This window comes from Hyperolius riggenbachi, chromosome 11, assembly GCF_040937935.1.
Source record: "Hyperolius riggenbachi isolate aHypRig1 chromosome 11, aHypRig1.pri, whole genome shotgun sequence".
Taxonomy (NCBI): domain Eukaryota; kingdom Metazoa; phylum Chordata; class Amphibia; order Anura; family Hyperoliidae; genus Hyperolius; species Hyperolius riggenbachi.
In genome coordinates, this window is record NC_090656.1 from 186,404,738 (window position 1) to 186,424,111 (window position 19,374).

The 19,374-nt window shown below is 46.5% G+C and overlaps 1 protein-coding gene across 1 annotated transcript in view; it reads right to left on the minus strand.

The window, feature by feature from the left end:
• Positions 1-18,615, minus strand: part of OGFOD1 (2-oxoglutarate and iron dependent oxygenase domain containing 1) — a 92,389-nt gene extending 73,774 nt beyond the window's left edge. The window contains exons 1-4 of the mRNA XM_068259850.1: positions 18,567-18,615; positions 8,211-8,356; positions 5,248-5,294; positions 1,985-2,085 (exon numbers count right to left, since the gene is read on the minus strand). Of these exons, the coding sequence (XP_068115951.1) occupies positions 1,985-2,085; positions 5,248-5,294; positions 8,211-8,356; positions 18,567-18,615 (343 nt within the window). The remainder of the gene's footprint in view (positions 1-1,984; positions 2,086-5,247; positions 5,295-8,210; positions 8,357-18,566) is intronic.
• Positions 18,616-19,374: the final 759 nt, after the last annotated feature.

Below are 19,374 nucleotides of genomic sequence, written 5' to 3' on the forward strand. Positions count from 1 at the left end.
ATACCCCAAATAAGGTCTAAACAAATAATAATAATAATAATGGGAGATTAGACAGGCAATACAACTGTAAAGATAGAAGTTAAAACATACGACCTCCTCTGGTGTGATGAATAAAAGGCAGACATATTAAGATGCACTTTCTCCTGTATGCAGATTGGAGTATTCGAGGTGAGTAACCAGAGCAAAAACCGCTAGGACAGTCCACCCATCACAAGCCGGTTTAAAAGTCCCTCCTGCTAGACACATGTACATGATCCCCGATCGGGGAACCTACTTCACAACACGTTTCAGTGCCCTCTCCCTTCGTCAGGCGACTCCCTTACACCTGTAGCTTGAATTTCTAGGGAAGTTTACACACGCATAAACCTCCATGTGGCCACAATAAGGAAAAAGCCTTGAAGCGAAAAAAACCCTAAATCGGCAGATGATCTCCATGATTCATATGGAGAAAGTTTGTACAGGGATACTTAAGCAGAAAATAAAAAAAATATACTGTATATTTATTAATACATTATTTATGGCATTCTGGATTTCCACATTTGGACCCAACCTCAAACTCTACACACGTTATATAGAGGACATGCTGATTATATGGCTTTTGATGAGTGCACTGTCCTAGCTGCGACATTGGCCCTTCCGCTGGCTCCGGTTACTCGCCTTGGCTAGTACACTACACTCCAATCTTCGTACAGGCGTAAGTGCATTTTAAAAGTGTCTGTCTTTATGTATTAAATGTTATCACACAAAAGGAGGCATGTATGTTTTTTCTTTTGTCTTTCCTTAGACAACTGGAATACTTCTCATAGTGTAGAAGAAATGGGGCTTCTGCAACTAAAAATCCTTTAAGACTGCAAGGAAGGAGGCATAGACTGAATTGTTCAGAAATGACTGCTGCTTATAGCAATGTGGTGCCTGAAAATGGAATTTTGAAAAGCTTTATTTGACATCAGCAAATCAAGGAAATTTTTTTACAACAATAAAAACCCTGCAACTGAGTGCCTACAGATTTCTGCCAGCACTAGGCCTTTAAAGTGTACCAGAGACGGTAATAAAGAAAGAATCGATACTTACCGGGGCTTCCTCCAGCCCCATAAGCAGCGCCAAGTTCCTCGCCGTCCTCCCGAGTGCCTCAGTTCGTCCACAATCAGTCCGGGTATCTGGCATGCACAGAACACCAGGACTGATGTGTCTGAGCCAGTTACTGGGGCTGATTGCGGACGAACGGAGACACTCAGGAGGAAGGCGAGGGACTCAGCGCTGCTTATGAGGCTGGTGGAAGCACCGGGTAAGTCTCTTTCTTTATTATCGTCTCTGGTTTCCTTTAAAATACCACTATCACAAAAAAATTGTAAAAGTGATACTACAAGTATAGAAAATGTACATTTCTTTGAGAGTAAAATGTACTTTAAATTACTTTGTTCCTATGTTGCTGTTGCTTACAGTAGGTAGTGAAAATCTCACAGGTTTTGGACCACTTAATCTCATTATTTCCTTCATTCTTTACAAAAGCACTCCCTGTAAATAAAAAAATAAAGATGCCAGCCAGCTTCCATTTTCATTTGCACACTATTTTGGCAGCTGGACTGAGCAACTGCAGTTCAGTAAATGCTTTTGTTAATAAAGAAATACCTGAGAATCCCCCATGAGGAGATGGAGTAGTCCAAAACCTGTCAGGTTCACGACCTACTGTAAGTGGCCTAGGAAAAACGGTAATTTATAATGCATTTTGCTCTGGTAGAAATCTAAGTTTTCTATGTATGTATTTTATTTTTCCTGCAATAATTGTCCTGTAATTATATAATTTAATAACATCCTAGCTTTTGGCTGCACCTGAAGATGCATCCCAGAGGAAGCGGTCAATAGGAGCTACAGAGCCGAGACCTGAGCTCCAAACGTATGTGAAAAAGGCTATTTAGTAAGGAAGGATGGACAAGAAAGCATCATCGGACAACCTATTACTGGAGATAATATGCAGCTGCTCCACCTGTGTAATTGTACTGAGCACACGATATGTCTACAGTTGTCTCCAGATCCACATTCGTCACCTCTGACAGCCATTGTCGGAAATCTTCAAACAGAACTTTCCTGCAGAACGATAGGAAGAAGAAGAGGAAGACAGGAAGTGTGTTAGACAGATAAACAGAAATACAGAGAAACTCTGTAATTAATCACTGACTACACTTGTAACAGACTATACAAAGCAGAATTTTATTTTATGTCCCAAAATCTTCAACCATGTAAACCTAATGATATAAATAACTGAGTGTTAAGGTCCGTACACACGCCGGACTTTAGGCAACGACGGGTCCGTCGTTGCCTCCCGCTGGGTGGGCGTGCCAGCGACAGTCCGGCGTGTGTACGCCCTGTCGTCAGACTGATACGGCTGTTTCTGAGCGATCCGCCGGACGGATCGCTCAGAAACAGCCGTATCAGTCTGACGACAGAGCGTACACACGCCGGACTGTCGCTGGCACGCCCACCCAGCGGGAGGCAACGACGGACCCGTCGTTGCCTAAAGTCCGGCGTGTGTACGGACCTTTAAATGTACTGGGGCTAAGCAAACAAGGGTGCATACACATTTCCAATTTTGAAGGGTCAATCATTGGCCAATTTTACCAATTCCATGTAGAATGAGAGCACAATCTGTCCATAGTATTGAAAATGTGTTGGCCCTCACACTACACCGGAGGAGGTAAAATTGGCCAAATATTAGCCAGTCACAAATCGGATGTGTTTACACACCTTAAAGAGGAACTTCAGCCTAAACAAACATATTGTCATTAAGTTACATTAGTTATGTTAATGAAAATAGATAGGTGATATAATTTCTTACCCACCCTGTTTTAAAAGAACAGGCAAATGTTTGTGATTTCATGGGGGCAGCTATCTTTTTGGTTGAAAGGAGGTGACAGGGAGCATGAGACACAGTTCCAACTGTCCTGTGTGCTGATCACGCCTCCCAGTTGCTAGGCAACATGAATAACATAGGAAATCCCATCATGCTTTGCACAGCATCAGGGAAAAAAACCCTGGCAGTTTTCTTTGATGGGTGGAGCTTAGCTAAAAATGCAGCTAAAAATTATGCTTTGGTAAGAAAAACAAAGTTCTGATACTGTGAAACTGTTTAAGAAACACCATGCCTTTTCAGTTCTGCTGAGTAGATTTTTAGTCCGGAGGTTCACTTTAAAGACCCGTACACACGCTAGATCAGGGTTTCTCAAACTGGGTTCCGCTCCGCGGCACCTTGGTGTACCTTGAGCTCCTCCCAGGGGTGCCTCGGCATGCATTCCCATCCCTGCATTGCCAGCAGGTAATGCCACCACACATTGATATACAATGTGGCTGCGTTACCCACCAGTTAACCTTTAGTCCCGGCAACCATGGTTGAAGTCAGGGTGGAGCGACTGATCAGTGCGGCTTGGTCTGGATAGGTAAGGAAATGTTTTTGTCCAGCTAATGGGAGGGGTCACTTTTAATCTGGAGTGAGTGCTGAGGTAATACTGCATAATTAAAGGAGGTATTACTAACTGCAGTCCCCATGTGGGGAAATGTCTATGTGCTCTACAACAACGACTCTTTATCCCTGTCGTGTTCATTAAGGGGGGGATGCTGCTTAATAGGGGGTCACTGATTATTTGGAGGGGGTGCTTGCATGATGCGGAGTCAAGGTCTATCTAGAGGGGGTAAGTCGGGGGTGGGGGGTAGTCATTAACAACTTCAAGGGGGCATACTGCCTAATACAAATCACTAGCTACTTGGAGGGGGGCTGCTGCTGCCTAATAAGGGTCATAACGCCATTTCTGTAGTTGTTTTCGCCGGGGGGGCCTGAAAATATTTCAAAGCCATCAAGGACGGCCTTACCCCAAAAAAGTTTGAGAACCACTGAGCTAGATGGATGTCCCCCAATGGGTATCCGAAACCCGATCCCTTGGGGGACATCGCTGGACTGAGGCTGCAGAGACCGTTAATTAGCCTGCAGGCTGAAGATGTGATCTGATGCAATGCACTGGTGCAGATGTCACGTTGTGCAATGGTACAGTCCCATTACAATTGTCCCCAGATCTCCCTAGAGCAGGTCCCAGATCTCCCTAGAGCAGGTCCCATCCCTCCCCAAATACAATAACAGATTCAGATCAGTAAATCATACAAATCACATTAGTATATATCAGCAGATATTGATAACATAATGTTCAGAATCACCTATGAATCTTATCATATCAATCTTAAATTTAGAAAGCCAACAAGTCCATATATCCTGTGGAACTTTTTCGGTGAGCTTCTACTTTCATATACGCTTTTGTATTAGGGTAGGTCAGCATTAGAGCAGATGAACTCAGAACTTCCTCTCTGCTCTAAAAAATAAGCAACAGCATAATAACCTTTAAAGAAAATACATTATTTGCTACAGCCTCCCGCAACAAATCTGCAGTGTGTCTATTTCCTACTTTCATTGAAGTAGACAAAGGGTTAACATCCTGTTTAAGCATTAGCCATGTCCGCTAAGGACTGCTGAATTTCTGGGCTGACACAGCTGATAGATCAAATTACACTTGTGGTTACTTGAAGCCGAGGGGGAAATAGACAAGCTCTTCTCTCTAAAAACACACAGGGTGCTCTCTGTTTTCCTTGTGTCATGTGCAAGAGTTCAAGTCCACTTTAAGGCAACATTAATCTAGTGTGTGTACGGGCCTTTACCCACAGGACTTGGATTAGTAAGAACCTCCAGTGCAGAAGAAAAGGGAAGAAGGGCCCATTCTCACTAGGACGATTAGCGGGTTATTCTCGCTAATCGCCAAAGCAATAGAAACCAAATGGCAATAATTTCACTGCCTTGATTGCCGCCGATTGCGGTCGATTCATGATTAACTACCATCGCAAAACGTGTTACCTATAGTATTTTTCCGCGATTCCCGAGCGATCGCGGTACAGTGCTTAAACAAGCGCTGATCGCAATAGTTGGGAATCGAAGTGTACAGTGATTTCACAGCACTAATCATGCTATTTTCTAGTGTGAATGGGCTCAAATGAAACATGATTTATACTATACCATAGTGAGGGTTCTCTTTCTTTAAAATGTATTTATTTTAATTTTACTATAAGTAGCAAACAATATGGACAAGTCAGTTACTATTATTGTCCAGTAATTGTACATGTAGGAATAGTATGTGATCCAGCAGCAGGAATGATAAACTACATATGACTATGTATACTATGATACATAAATAGGCATAGGAACTGAAGTCTTACCTTAGTGCAGTAATATGTGGTTCTTTCCGGCTCTTCAAATCCTCAGACTAGAACATCATAAAACACATGTGACAATTATTTGCATGGATAAAGCGGCAATATTTGTTAAAAGAAACTGAAGACAATGAATGTTATTTCTTTCTGAAAAGTCCTAATAAGTACCTAGCAATAACAGTAACATATGCTCCAAAACTCAGCTTCATGTAGTTTAATAAGGTTTAGGCCTGGGGTCCGTGACCAAAGCACTTTCAGCAGCGTTGTGGAATTGCTAGCAATACCAAAAGCGCTAGGTTAACCTCTTGCGTTCTGGGCGGCTCTGGCCCCTTCAGGACCAGAGCCGTCCTTTTCCTATGTTGTATAATAATTAAGTTGATTGGCTGACAGTAATCACAGGGTCAGGAGCCAATAATATTAGCTCCTGCCCGAGGCACAGAAGCTCTGCGTGACAGCCAAGTGAGCGAGTGCAGCGTTGCAAACTGCAAGAGTAATGAGACCGTGCAGCGGGGCTGATTGAAATCTATGCCCTAGCAGAAATACCAGAACACAAACAGGGCGTAGATTTCAATCAGCATGGTCCGTAACTGGTTACTAAAAGTAAATGGAGGTGAGCCCACACCATCTTAAAATCGAAATTGCATTTTTGAAGCTTTTGCGCCTCAATACAAAATATAGAATTGCTGCAAAATTCCTTTTCAATCGCTGCACAAAGCGATTTTGCAGCGCTTTTACTTCCCAAAACCACTTGCTGTACCCATAAAGCCTTGCGCTAATGGATATCACAATCGCTATACAAATTGAAAGCACTAAATTCAAAAGCTTCAACGTGCTGCAAAAACAATCATGGCTAACCAGGCCATGAGAACTGAAATGTTACTGTAGCACCAATATGATTTGAGCCAAGGAAGAACTTTTAAAGGGAAGGTTCAGGGAGGGTATTGAAAAAATAAAAATCAATTTCCACTTACCTGGGGCTTCCTCCAGACGGTGGCAGGCAGGAGGTGCCCTCGCCGCCGCTCCGCAGGCTCCCGGTGGTCTCCGGTGGCCGACCCGACCTGGCCAGGCCGGCTGCCAGGTCGGGCTCTTCTGCGCTCCAAGGCCCGGAACTACTGCGCCTGCGCAGTACAGCCCGGAGGACGTCCGATGACGTCAGCCCGCCCGCGTGGGACGCAGAAGTGCCGGGCCTTGGAGCGCAGAAGAGTCCGACCTGGCAGCCGGCCTGGCCAGGTCGGGTCGGCCACCGGAGACCACCGGGAGCCTGCGGAGCGCGCGCCGAGGGCACCTCCTGCCTGCCACGGGCTGGAGGAAGTCCCAGGTAAGTGGAAATTGATTTTTATTTTTTCAATAACCTCCCTGAACCTTCCCTTTAAAATAATAGAACATTACTGAAATACAGTTGTGCTGATAAGTTTATATACCCTGGCAGAATGTATGATTTCTTAACTATTTTTCATAGAATATAAATGAGAACACAAAAACTTTTCTTTCACTCATGGTTAGTGGTTGGCTGGAGCCATTTATTGCCAAACAACTGTTTACTCTTTTAAAAACATAATTACTACACACACTACCTAAATGACATGATCAAAAGTTTCCATACTCTGGTGATTTGGCTTAACATGCACACAACTTGACACAAATGGGTTTTAAAGGTACATACACACGTCGGATTTTTCCAAACGACCGGTCGTTTGGACGTCTGAACATCCGGTTGTTTGGACGTCTAAACGTCCAGTCGTTTGGAAGTCAAATCGGGCGTGTGTACAAATGGTCGTTCAGCTGATAACACTGGATTTGACCGATCTACCAAGCGGATCCGTCAAAACCATTCTTATCAGCTGAATGACAATTGTACACACGCCCGATTTGACGTCCAAACGACCGGACGTTCAGACGTCCAAACGACCGGTCGTTTGGAAAAATCCGACGTGTACGCACCTTTAAAGGTAACCATCTTCACCTGTGATCTGTTTGCATTTAATTAGTGGGTGTATAAAAGGTCATTGAGTTTCTGGAGGTATTTTCATGCTGGATTCACATACCTCTGTGCGTTGTCCATTCTTCCCCTAGTTCCCTATGGTCTCTGTAATCATAATGCTTGAAACAAAATGCTGGGAATACACTATGGGCTTGATTCACAAAGCGGTGCTAACTGTTAGCACGCCTGTGAAAACCCCCTTAGCACGTCTAAACGAGCTTTTTGCGCGCAAACCTTTGTGCCCGCAAAACTTTATGCGCATAAAACTTTACGCGCGCACTGCACGAAGTGCCCATTAAAGCCTATGGGACTTAAGACTTTAGACGTGCTAAGTAGGTTAGCCCCGCTTTGTGAATCAAGCCCTATGTGGTTTTTTTTTGGCTTGATAGATAATTTCTGAAACGTCTGATCTGATTTTGATAGTTTTTCTCAGGGCTGTGGAGTCAGAGTCGGAGTCGAAGTAATTTTGGGCACCCGGAGTCGGACTCGTTTATTTCATAAACTGAGGAGTCGGAGTCAGAGTCGGATTATTTTTGTACAAAATCCACAGCCCTGTTAAGTATTAGAGTAAGGAGTCGGAGTCGAGGAGTCGGGGCCATTTTGGGTACCCGGAGTCGGAATTGGAGTCGGAGTCGTGGTTTCATAAACTGAGGAGTCAGAGTTGGAGTCGTAAGATTTTTGTACCGACTCCACAGCCCTGGTTTTTCTCATAGTATTGAAATCAATCGGAAAATCAATCGGACAGTAAATCTGTCGAAAAAACTCATTATGTATTCCCAGCATTAGACTTTCTCAGAGGCTCAATAGCCAGACACAATAATATGGGTCAACTCTAGTTATGGTGCGCAAGGTCTATGCTGTAGCACTCAGTGTTCACCAAATCACATGCCTCAATTGTCATACAGCCATTCTGCAACATCCTGGCTTACCAATAAACAGCTAATAAAAATTATCAACCTATTGTTAATCTTGTTGTTTTCAGACCCACCTGTTGAAATTTATACAAATCGTTGGATTTCTCATGGAAGTTCAAAGCTAGTAGTTCATCCTTTAGCCCATCAAGGAATTCAGAGTTTTCAATGAAGGAATGGATCAAACAGTGCTGGAAAGGGACAGAATCCACAATAACTGGGCCTAAGAACAAATACAATGAAAGGACAAATGGAAAACATTGGAAATATACTGATAATAGTATATACTAGCCAACCCGCGTCGTAGCATACGCCGCATCTATCTATCTAATAGAGTACGTGCCTCAACCTTGAAGCAAGAAGAAGTAGGCTTTCCATGAGAAAATGTATGCGTGCTCAAACACCAAGTTTAACCCTAGCAAGTCTGGCTTTGCAAATCCGGCCTAATTGGCTATTCCGGAGGCAATGCTCATGCAAATATGCATTTGCTTTCGCATGTCAAACTATGCAGGGTCCAAAAACCAATACCGCAAAGCGATCGCCCTGCGGGTATTAGTTCATGCTACATTAGCACTATCCAGGAGCGCCACGGGGAGGATTCCGAATGCCCCCATACAACCGGGGGACTGCTGGGTCCCAGGCTCTCTTACTGCCTGGGAACCACAGCGGCACCCCGGAGGGGGAGGCTGGGTGGCGCAGCTGTACCCCCCCCAAGTGTGGTCAGCGCCGGGGAGAGCCATCCGCACCCACCTCCCAATATTAAAAACAGGCACTTACCTGAACGTCCATTGCGTTCTGCAACATGCACATTAACTTGGGGGCACCACATGAGAAAGGAGTGAAGCATGGGTCACCCCGAGCTTTAGAGCTCAGGGCTGGCTTACATACAACACTCCGGGGTGGGGGGAGGACAGGCGCAGACAACTCACTCCAGGGCTCACACCACCAGAGCAAGCCATCCACCACCTGCCTCCAAAGGATACAACTGCAAAAAATGCTTTCCATGAGAAAAATTTTGCGTGCTCAAACACCAAGTTTAACCCTAGCAAGTCTGGCTTTCCAAATCTGGCCTAATTGGCTATTCATGAGGCAATGCTCATGCAAATATGCATTTGCTTTCGCATGCCAAACTATGCAGGGTCAAAAAACCAATACTGCAAAGTGCTCTCTCGCTGCCTGGGAACCACAGCGGCACCCCGGAGTGGGAGGCTGGGTGGCGCAGCCGCCCCCCCCCCCCCCCAAGCATGGCCAGCGCTGGGGAGAGCCGTCCGCACCCACCTCCTAATATTAAAAACAGCCACTTACCTTAACGTCCATTGGGTTCTGCTACATGCGCATTAATTTTCTCATGGAAAGCATTTTGTGCAGTTTGTATCCTTTGGAGGCAGGTGGTGGATGGCTTGCTCCGGTGGTGTGAACCCTGGAGTGAGTGCGCCTGTCCTCCCCCCCCCCCCCCCCTCTGGAGTGCTGTATGTGAGCCAGCCCTGAGCTCTAAAGCTCGGGGTGACCCATGCTTCTCTCCTTTCTCATGTGGTGCCCCCAAATTAATGCGCATGTAGCAGAACGCAATGGACGTTAAGGTAAGTGCCTGTTTTTAATATTGGGAGGTGGGTGCAGACGGCTCTCCCCGGCGCTGGCCACACTTGGGGGGGGGTTGTCCACGCCACCCAGCCTCCCCCTCCGGGGTGCCGCTGTGGTTTCCCGGCAGTGAGAGAGCCTGGGACCCTGCGGTCCCCCCAGTTGTATAAAAAGGGGGCATTGGGAATCCTCCCCGTGGCGCTCCTGGAGGCCTGGAGCACACCAAAAACTGCTAGCAGATCCGCAAAATGCTAGCAGATTTTGAAACGCTTTTTCTTATTTTTCTGTAGCATTTCACCTAGCATTTTGCGGTTTTGTAAAGCGTTTTTGGTGTAGTAGATTTCATATATTGTTACAGTAAAGCTGTTACTGAACAGCTTCTGTAACAAAAACGCCTGCAAAACCGCTCTGAACTGCCGTTTTTCAGAGCGGTTTGCGTTTTTCCTATACTTTACATTGGAGGCAGAAACGCCTCCGCAATCCAAAAAATGCCTCACCTCGGGAGTATGCGTTTCAGCAAAACGCCTCCCGCTCTGGTGTGCACCAGCCCATTGAAATACATTACCCAAGCGTATCCGCAGCCGCAAGTGGATCGCAAAACGCTGCCGAACCGCTCTGGTGTGCACTAAGCCGGATAGTGCTAATGTAGCATGTAGCAGGGTGACTGCTTTGTGGTATTGGTTTGTGCATGCATTTGCATGAGCATTGCCTCATGAATAGCCAATTAGGCCAGATTTGCAATGTCAGACTTGCTAGGGTAAGGCCTCTTTTCCATGGACTGTGAATAGGCAGTGAAATGGCTCTCAAACTCTCACAACTGCTCACTGCTGCCTGGTAACTGCTCGCTGCTGCCTGGTAACTGCTCGCTGCTGCCTGGTAACTGCTCGCTGCTGCCTGGTAACTGCTCGCTGCTGCCTGGTAACTGCTTGCTGCTGCCTGGTAACTGCTTGCTGCTGCCTGGTAACTGCTTGCTGCTGCCTGGTAACTGCTTGCTGCTGCCTGGTAACTGCTTGCTGCTGCCTGGTAACTGCTTGCTGCTGCCTGGTAACTGCTTGCTGCTGCCTGGTAACTGCTTGCTGCTGCCTGGTAACTGCTTGTTGCTGCCTGGTAACTGCTTGTTGCTGCCTGGTAACTGCTTGTTGCTGCCTGGTAACTGCTTGTTGCTGCCTGGTAACTGCTCACTGCTGCCTGGTAACTGCTTGCTGCTGCCTGGTAACTGCTTGTTGCTGCCTGGTATCTGCTCACTGCTGCCTGGTAACTGCTTGTTGCTGCCTGGTAACTGCTTGTTGCTGCCTGGTAACTGCTTGTTGCTGCCTGGTATCTGCTCGCTGCTGCCTGGTAACTGCTCGCTGCTGTCTGGTAACTGCTTGTTGCTGCCTGGTATCTGCTCACTGCTGCCTGATAACTGCTTGCTGCTGCCTGGTAACTGCCTGTTGCTGCCTGGTATCTGCACACTGCTGCCTGGTAACTGCTTGCTGAGCACACAGCTCAACAGTCCGTGGAAAAGAGGCCTTAAACTTGGTGTTTGAGCACGCATAAATTTCCTCATGCAAAGTAGTACTTCTTCTTCTTGTTTGAAGGTTGAGGCACTTAGTCTATTATATATATAGATGATGAAATACTGAAAGAAGGATATCCGGCCTTGGAGATCTATGGTGCCTACCAACTTGGTCGCCTTCTAAAAATGATTTTTCTCACTATTATACTGAATGAGCAAGAAGATAACGGCCTGGTTCACATTAGACTTAAAAAACGGTCCGTTCCCAGGTCGGAAGGGAACGGATCCAATGTTAACCTATGGATCCGTTCACATCCGTCCGTGCAAACGGATCCATTCTCCAAGATCCGCTGCACGGACCGCAAGTTTCCTGCAGCACCAATTTTTCCGGACCGCTGAACCTTGCGGAACAGAAAAGGAAGCTGAAGCGCTGCATTAGGGGCAATGAGCAAACGGAACGTTTCGTCACACTAGTGAAAAAAAAAGACCGTTCCATAGGCAAATGCAGGGCAATATTACAGCTTCCAAGAATCCCCCCTCAGACCAGGGCTGGTGCAGTGTCTAGGGACAGGCACAAGTTGAGACACCAGAATACCTGCAGGGATTAATTAAATCTATTCAACACTACCAAAATTTGAATCTTATATCTCTCAATCTCTGTTGTGCAATGGCTGAGCTGAATGTTATATGCACGTAAAGGCAAAGTAAGCAAGTTGAAATAGTAATTGGCATTAGTCCTTGCAATATAATGAGCTGTACTGAAATCATTACGTTTTTCTCAAAAGCGGAATTTCCAGTGCTACTCTACTTGAGGGGACCCAGTGGGAAACCTCATAGGCAAATTCCGCTAACATTATTTATTGGGTGGACAGCACACGCTCATACTTTTAGGTTACAGTAAACTACGCCTACACTCTTCGGCCAATTACAAAGTTTCGCATTTTAGAGGGTGCTGTAATTGGAGAACTGTTCCCTATGAGGTTTCCTACTAGATCCCTAAAGTAGACTAGATTTCCTTCCTTCACGATTGTATAAGCCACAGCATAGACAGGATGGAGCATTGAGATGTGATATGAAACTTGACTAGACAGTTTCTCCTGCTCTACACTTACGGATTTGGCTGATCAGGGACTTTGCACAGGGTTGAGATTCAAAAGGCTGATGATTGACATTGGTCAGCTTGACTGGTTAAGCTGTCAGTTAATTAATCAGGAACCTGAGAAATTCTGTGCAAAGTTCTGGTTCTGTGTCTGTAATTTCACTTTGTTTCCAATAGGGCAAGAAAAGTTGAATTTTCAGCTCATCCTATGGTGCATTAATGGAGCTGTACATGAAATAGGCGGCTTCTCCAGACATAGCAGGAAGGCTGTACATGGAATTGGGGAAATGGAGCTCAAGGAGGAGTTTTAATCTTTTCTAAGGGCGTTTTCTGCACGCCATTCGCACGGGGAAATGCTGCCTATTCTGCCAATAGCCTTGCTATCCGAATCGGGTGCTGACACAATTGGATGGCATACTGCATTTCACTGCAGCCCGCACCAGAATCCCTATAACCATTCATGGCATGGCTACAAGGATTCAGATGCATACTCACATCACTGCTAGTGTCCGCGTACACACTGCAAAAAAACAGCCCGGTGCTAGCCTACTTTAGGGGAACCAGCAGGAAACCTCATAGTAAGCAATTCTCCAATTGCAGCACCCTCTGACAGCACAAACGTTGTTATTGCCTGAATAGTGTGGGCGTAATTTACTACAACCTTTTGGACAGTTCAAGAGGGTGCCGTCCACCCAAACACATTAGCTGAATTTCCCTATGAGGTTACCTAATGGTTCTCCTGGTCCTAAGTTCAGCGCTTGTCTAGTTTAGGGCAGCCGGAAACGTCATTGGGAACTTCTGCTAATGTGATTGGGTGGACAGCAGCGTACATGACATTACACCGCCCATCATTTTGGCGCAGGGTGAGCTGAATGATGGCTTACCCAGCTGCCACACAATTTCCAGGCAGTGCTAATTACTATTCCCCCTCCAAGTTGTAGCAACTCAGAGGGAGAAGAAATTTGGGGTCTGGCAGTCGACGGATCCACGAATTACCCATGTGCAGACTATAGCATTACTGGGTATGGAAAAAATAGGAGGCACCCTTGTGGATGAATGTATGTTCCAATTGTGTGTATTAGTATTACCTTATACAAGGAGACTTCCACTTTTGTAAAGAATGTGATTATTTATTAGGGTGCTTAGAATCAGTGTATGAAAGCCTGGGCGCCCATGCTTTCATACACTGATTCTAAGCACCCTAATATGACCTGAGGAAGCGGTTTGAGCCACGAAACACGTTGTCTGAAGTGCTTGTTATTAATAAAATAAATCATATCCTTTACAAAAGTAGAAGTCTCCTTGTATAAGGTAGGCAAACATCTTTTTATACTAATAGACACAATTGGAAAATACATTCATCCACAAGGGGGCGCCTTCTATTTTTTCCATACCCTGTTTGACCACCCTACTACGTGGGGTCTTCACGACATACTTGGAGTGACGTTTTTTCTAAGGAGCAGCGACTGACCATAGGAAAGACCTAGTGTGAACAGGTTTTCCCCACATGCCCAGTCGAGTGGTTGCCTCTTAAAGCAACCCACACTTGTGAGTAGTATTACTCTTATTTTTGTCTATTTACCCAGTAGGGTTACCACCTGGCCGGTATCTCTCCGGCACAGCCGGAAAATTAATTAAAAAGCCGCTGCCGGAAAAATGTTTTTACCGGCAATGTATCTGGCCGGTAATTTGGACAGACTGTTCCATTAGAGCAGAGGGGGAGATGCCTGGTCTGTTACAATAATACTTTTACTAACTGAGATTAGGCTACAGGCTGTTCTCCCCCTCTCTCCTTTTTAATGTGCAACTCCCTGTCACTGCCGACTGCGGGGCTGATTACACTGATAGAGATCAGTGTGGAGAGGAATGTCCTTCACCTCCCCCCTCCTCCACCCGGAGACTTCAGATGGCCATAGAGAAGGAAACAGACACGTGGAGCTGCAGCTGTGAGAGGAGATGCTGCTACTGTGAGAGGTGCTGTCACTCCTGTGTTTGTATGGATACAGACATAGTGTATGTGTGTGTGATGTGTATGTATATAGTGTGTGTGTGTCTCTCTCTGGGATCTGTGTCTCTATACAAAGCATGTGTGTATGTATATAGTGTGTGTGTGTGTTGAGTGTGTGTGTGTTGAGTGTGTGTGTGTTTTGAGTGTGTGTGTGTGTTGAGTGTGTGTGTGTGTTGAGTGTGTGTGTGTGTTGAGTGTGTGTGTGTGTGTGTGTTGAGTGTGTGTGTGTTGAGTGTGTGTGTGTGTGTGTGTGTGTGTGTGTGTTGAGTGTGTGTGTGTTGAGTGTGTGTGTGTTGAGTGTGTGTGTGTTGAGTGTGTGTGTGTGTGTGTGTGTGTGTGTGTGCGTGTGCGTGTGCGTGTGTGTGTGTGTGTGTGTGTGTGTAGTATGAACATGATTGAAGTGTTTTCTGGCCAGGTCTGCCTGCCACGATTGCACGTATTTCTAGTCAAATCTGCTGACATGATTGCACGAATTTCTAGTCAAATCTGCTGACATGACTGCATGTATTTTCTAGTCAAATCTGCTGACATGATTGCACGTATTTTCTGGTCAAATCTGCTGACATGATTGCACGTATTTTCTGGTCAAATCTGCTGACATGATTGCACGTATTTTCTGGTCAAATCTGCTGACATGATTGCACATATTTTCTGGTCAAATCTGCTGACATGATTGCACATGTTTTCTAGTCAAATCTGCTGACATGATTGCACGTATTTTCTGGTCAAATCTGCTGACATGTTTGCACATATTTTCTGGTCAAATCTGCTGACATGATTGCACGTATTTTCTGGTCAAATCTGCTGACACGATTGCACGTATTTTCTGGTCAAATCTGCTGACACGATTGCACATATTTTCTGGTCAAATCTGCTGACACGATTGCACGTATTTTTTGGTCAAATCTGCTGACATGATTGCACATATTTTCTGGTCAAATCTGCTGACATGATTGCACGTATTTTCTGGTCAAATCTGCTGACATGATTGCACGTATTTTCTGGTCAAATCTGCTGACATGATTGCACATATTTTCTGGTCAAATCTGCTGACATGTTTGCACATATTTTCTGGTCAAATCTGCGGACATGATTGCACGTATTTCTAGGTCAAATCTGCTGACATGATTGCACGTATTTTCTGGTCAAATCTGCTGACATGATTGCACGTATTTCTAGGTCAAATCTGCTGACATGATTGCACGTATCTCTAGGTCAAATCTTCTGACATGATTGCACGTATTTCTAGGTCAAATCTGCTGACATGATAGCACGTATTTCTAGTTAAATCTGCCGACATGATTGAACGTATTTTCTGGACAAATCTGCTTACATTACGTGTATTACGTGAGAAAACCTGGACAATTATGTGAATTTTCTGGGGAAAGGGTCACCAAAACTTGGTTGCACTTTTAAAGGGAACCCGAGGTGAGAATAATATTGAGGCTGCCATATTTATCTCATTTTAAGCAATACCAGTTGCCTGGCTGCCGTGCTGATCCTCTAGCTCTAATTCTTTCAACCATAGACCCTGAACAAGCATGCAGCAGGTCAGGGGTTTCTGACAATATCGTCAGAACTGACAAGATTAGCTGTATGCTTATTTCTGGTGTAATTCAGTTCACTACTGCAGCCAAATAAATCAGCAGGGCTGCCAAGCAATTAGTATTGTTTAAAAGGAAATAAATATGGCAGCCTCCATATCACTCTCACCTCGGATTCACTTAAAATTACAGTTAGCTCCGCCCTCATCCGGTCACGGCCACGCCCACTATAGCCACACCCATTTTTTGCTGCACACCGCGTGAACAGATTATCGATCGAAAATCTGATTGGACCTTTTGGAAATAGTCAGAAAATTGCATAGTGTGTACCTAGCATTAAAGGTCAACTAACCCGAGAGAGGGATAAGGAGGCTGCCATATTGATTTCCTTTTAAAGAGACTCTGAAGCCTCACAAAATCTCCCTTTTTACTTACAAATCCTCTTGTGCGATATGGTACTAGCTGAAACGCCGCTATCCCACGGCTAAACGTGTCCTCTTTGTCCCCCAAATCCCCGGGGCAAAAATGTACTACTTTCTTGGTCGTGGATTTGGTTGGCCGGGAGGCAGGGCACTCGGCTGTAGCCCTGCCTCAAGCGCGTCAATCTGCGCGCGGATCTCCGCCTCCTCTCCGCCCCTCTCAGTGAAGGAAGACTGAGAGGGGCGTGGAGTGGCAGCAATCGGAGCAGATTGAAGCGCCTAGAGGCAGGGTTACAGCCGAAAGCCCTGCCTCTTATAGGAAGTGATCCCCGGATTTTGCCCCGGGGATTTGGGGGACAAAGAGGACTCTTTTAGCGGCGGGATAGCGGCGTTTCAGCTAGTACTATATTACACAAGAGGATTTGTAAGTAAAAAGGGAGATTTTGTGAGGCTTCAAAGTCTCTTTAAACAAAGCCAGTTGCCTGGCTGTCCAGCTGAGCTTTCTGTCATTAGTATGTCTGCATCAAACACCCGAAAAAAATCAGGCAGCTAATCTTGTCAGACTTTTAGTCAGAAAAATCTGATCTGCATGCTTGTTCAGGGGCTATGGCTAGAGGCAGAGAATAAGCAGGACTGCCAGGAAATTTGCATTTGTAAATAAATTATAGCAGCCTCCATATCCCTCTCAGGCAGGGCAGCCATCAGGGGGGGGGGGGGGGCAACTGACACTGCAATGAGGGGCACAGGGCTTCAGGGGGCCCTGGGCCCCCCAAAGTGCTGAAAGGGCCGCATGTGCTGGCTGCGGGGCTGTGGCTCACTAACCAGCACACCGCGTTCCAGCACTGAGAGAAGAGTGACATAAGCACTTGAATGTGGGGAGCAGATGAGTGAGCCTGCTACCTACAGGCTACCTAAACTGGGCCACCACCTATACCTAGTTACCTATACTGGGGCAACACCTATACTTGGCTACCTATACTGAGGGCGCCACCTGTACCTGGCTACCTACACTGGGGCCCCACCTATACTTGGCTACTTATACTGGGCGCCTATGCTTGCTGCCTATACTGGGGGCACATGTACCTGGCTAACCTATACTGGTGCAACCCCCATACCAGGCTACCTATACTGGGGGCAACTATACCAGGCTACCTATACCGGGGCATCACCTATAGTTGAACACCTATACTTGGGGCACCTGTATCTTGCTGGCCTATACTGGGGCACCAGCTATACCAGGATACCTATACAGGGGGCATCTAAACCTGGCTACCTATACCAGGGCACCACCTATAGCTGGCTACTTATACTGAGGGAACCTATACCTGGCTACCTATACTGGGGGCACCTATGCCTGGATACCTATACTGGGGGCACCTATACCTGGCTAGGGCAGGGGGACAAGCTGAGACAGAAGGGGACAAGCGGTAACACAGGGGGGATAAAAGAGGCACAGGGGGAAAAGAGGCGGACAAAAGAGGGACAGGGAGAAAAGAGATGAGACGGGAACATGAGGTCACACAGAGGGACACAAAAGAGGCACAAACTGAGGTGAGACAAAGGGGGACAAAAGTGGCACAGGAAGAAAATAGGGGGACAAAAGAGAACGGATAAAGGATAAGGACGGACCTACAAGTCCCTATCTCATTTGTTAACTGGGGACTACCAGTATTTTGCTATTATTTGGCTCCACCCACAGCATGCCATGATCACCACTTTTTTGCCGCATCACGCTGTGCATGCCGCTTTCTTCAGGTTCGGAGCCATGCGCATTTTTCACTGCAGCACACTTTGTACATGGACACGGAGGTGGGGTAGCTAGTGGGCGGGCACAGCAACCAGTGGGTGGGCCCAGGCGTGGTGTGTGAGGGGACCCAAAATTTCTGATGGCGGCCCTGCTCTCAGGTCAAGTCTGTGAAAAACACTCCCACTTTTAGACCACACCCCTCAGGCCACACCCACAAGCATCTTTTTTACCCTAAAGGTGGCAACACTATTTACCCAGAGATAACACATCATAAGGGCTCCTGGTAGGGTGACCATCCGTCCGGATTTAGGCCGGACAGTCCGGTTTTTGGACTGCTTGTCCTCCGTCCGGCGCAAGGCAAAGAAGGACAGACAGATGTCCTCCTTTTTGGGTGTGGAGGGAGAGAGCGCAGAGAAAAGGAAGGTGGGCACAGTGGGAAAGGGGGGACATCTCCCCCTTTCCTCAACTTTGGGCTCCCCCTTCCTCGCTCTCCCCTCTAGAACTAAAGTTTTGGGGTGACTGGCAGCAGGCGGGACTTACCTCTGCCTCGCTCCAAGCGCCGCGCACTGCTTAGTGACCTCCGGTTCATGAGTTATTTGAGCCTGTTCTTTCCTGTGAGTGTAATGATCCGACTCATCCACTGAGCCGAATCAGTTCAGTGGATGAGTCAGGAACTGCAGCTGCAAACAGTGTTTAGCTGCAGTTCCGGTCTCATCCACTGAACTGATTCGGTTCAGTGGATGAGTCGGATCACAGGAAAGAACAGGCTCAAAAGACTCATGAACCGGACATCGCTACTGCTTCACCGTGGAAGGAGGCAGGTAAGTCCCACCCGCTGCCAGCTACCCCAAAACTTTAGTTCTAGAGGGGAGAGCGAGGAAGGGGAGCCCAAAGGTTAGGAAAGGGGGGGGAGATGTCCTCCCTTTCACACTGCTGTACCTACCGCTCTCCCTTCACTGTGCTTGCCCCTCCTGCCGGGGGACACCTGGCTAACTATTCTGGGGACACCCATAGCCCTGGCTAAATATACTGGGGACACCTATAGACCTAGCTATATATACTGGGAACACTATACACCTGGCTATCTGTACTGGAGACACCTATACACTTGGCTAACTATTCTGGGGGTACCTAAAGACCTGGCTACATATACTGGGGACACCTATAGACCTGCCTAACTATTCTGGGGACACCTAAAAACCTGGCCATCTGTACCGGAGACATCTATAGACCTGGCTAACTACTCTGGGGACACCCAAAGACCTGGCTACCTTTTCTGGGGACATTATACACCTGGCTACCTATATACTATACTTATACTGGGGACACCTATAGACCTGGCTACCTA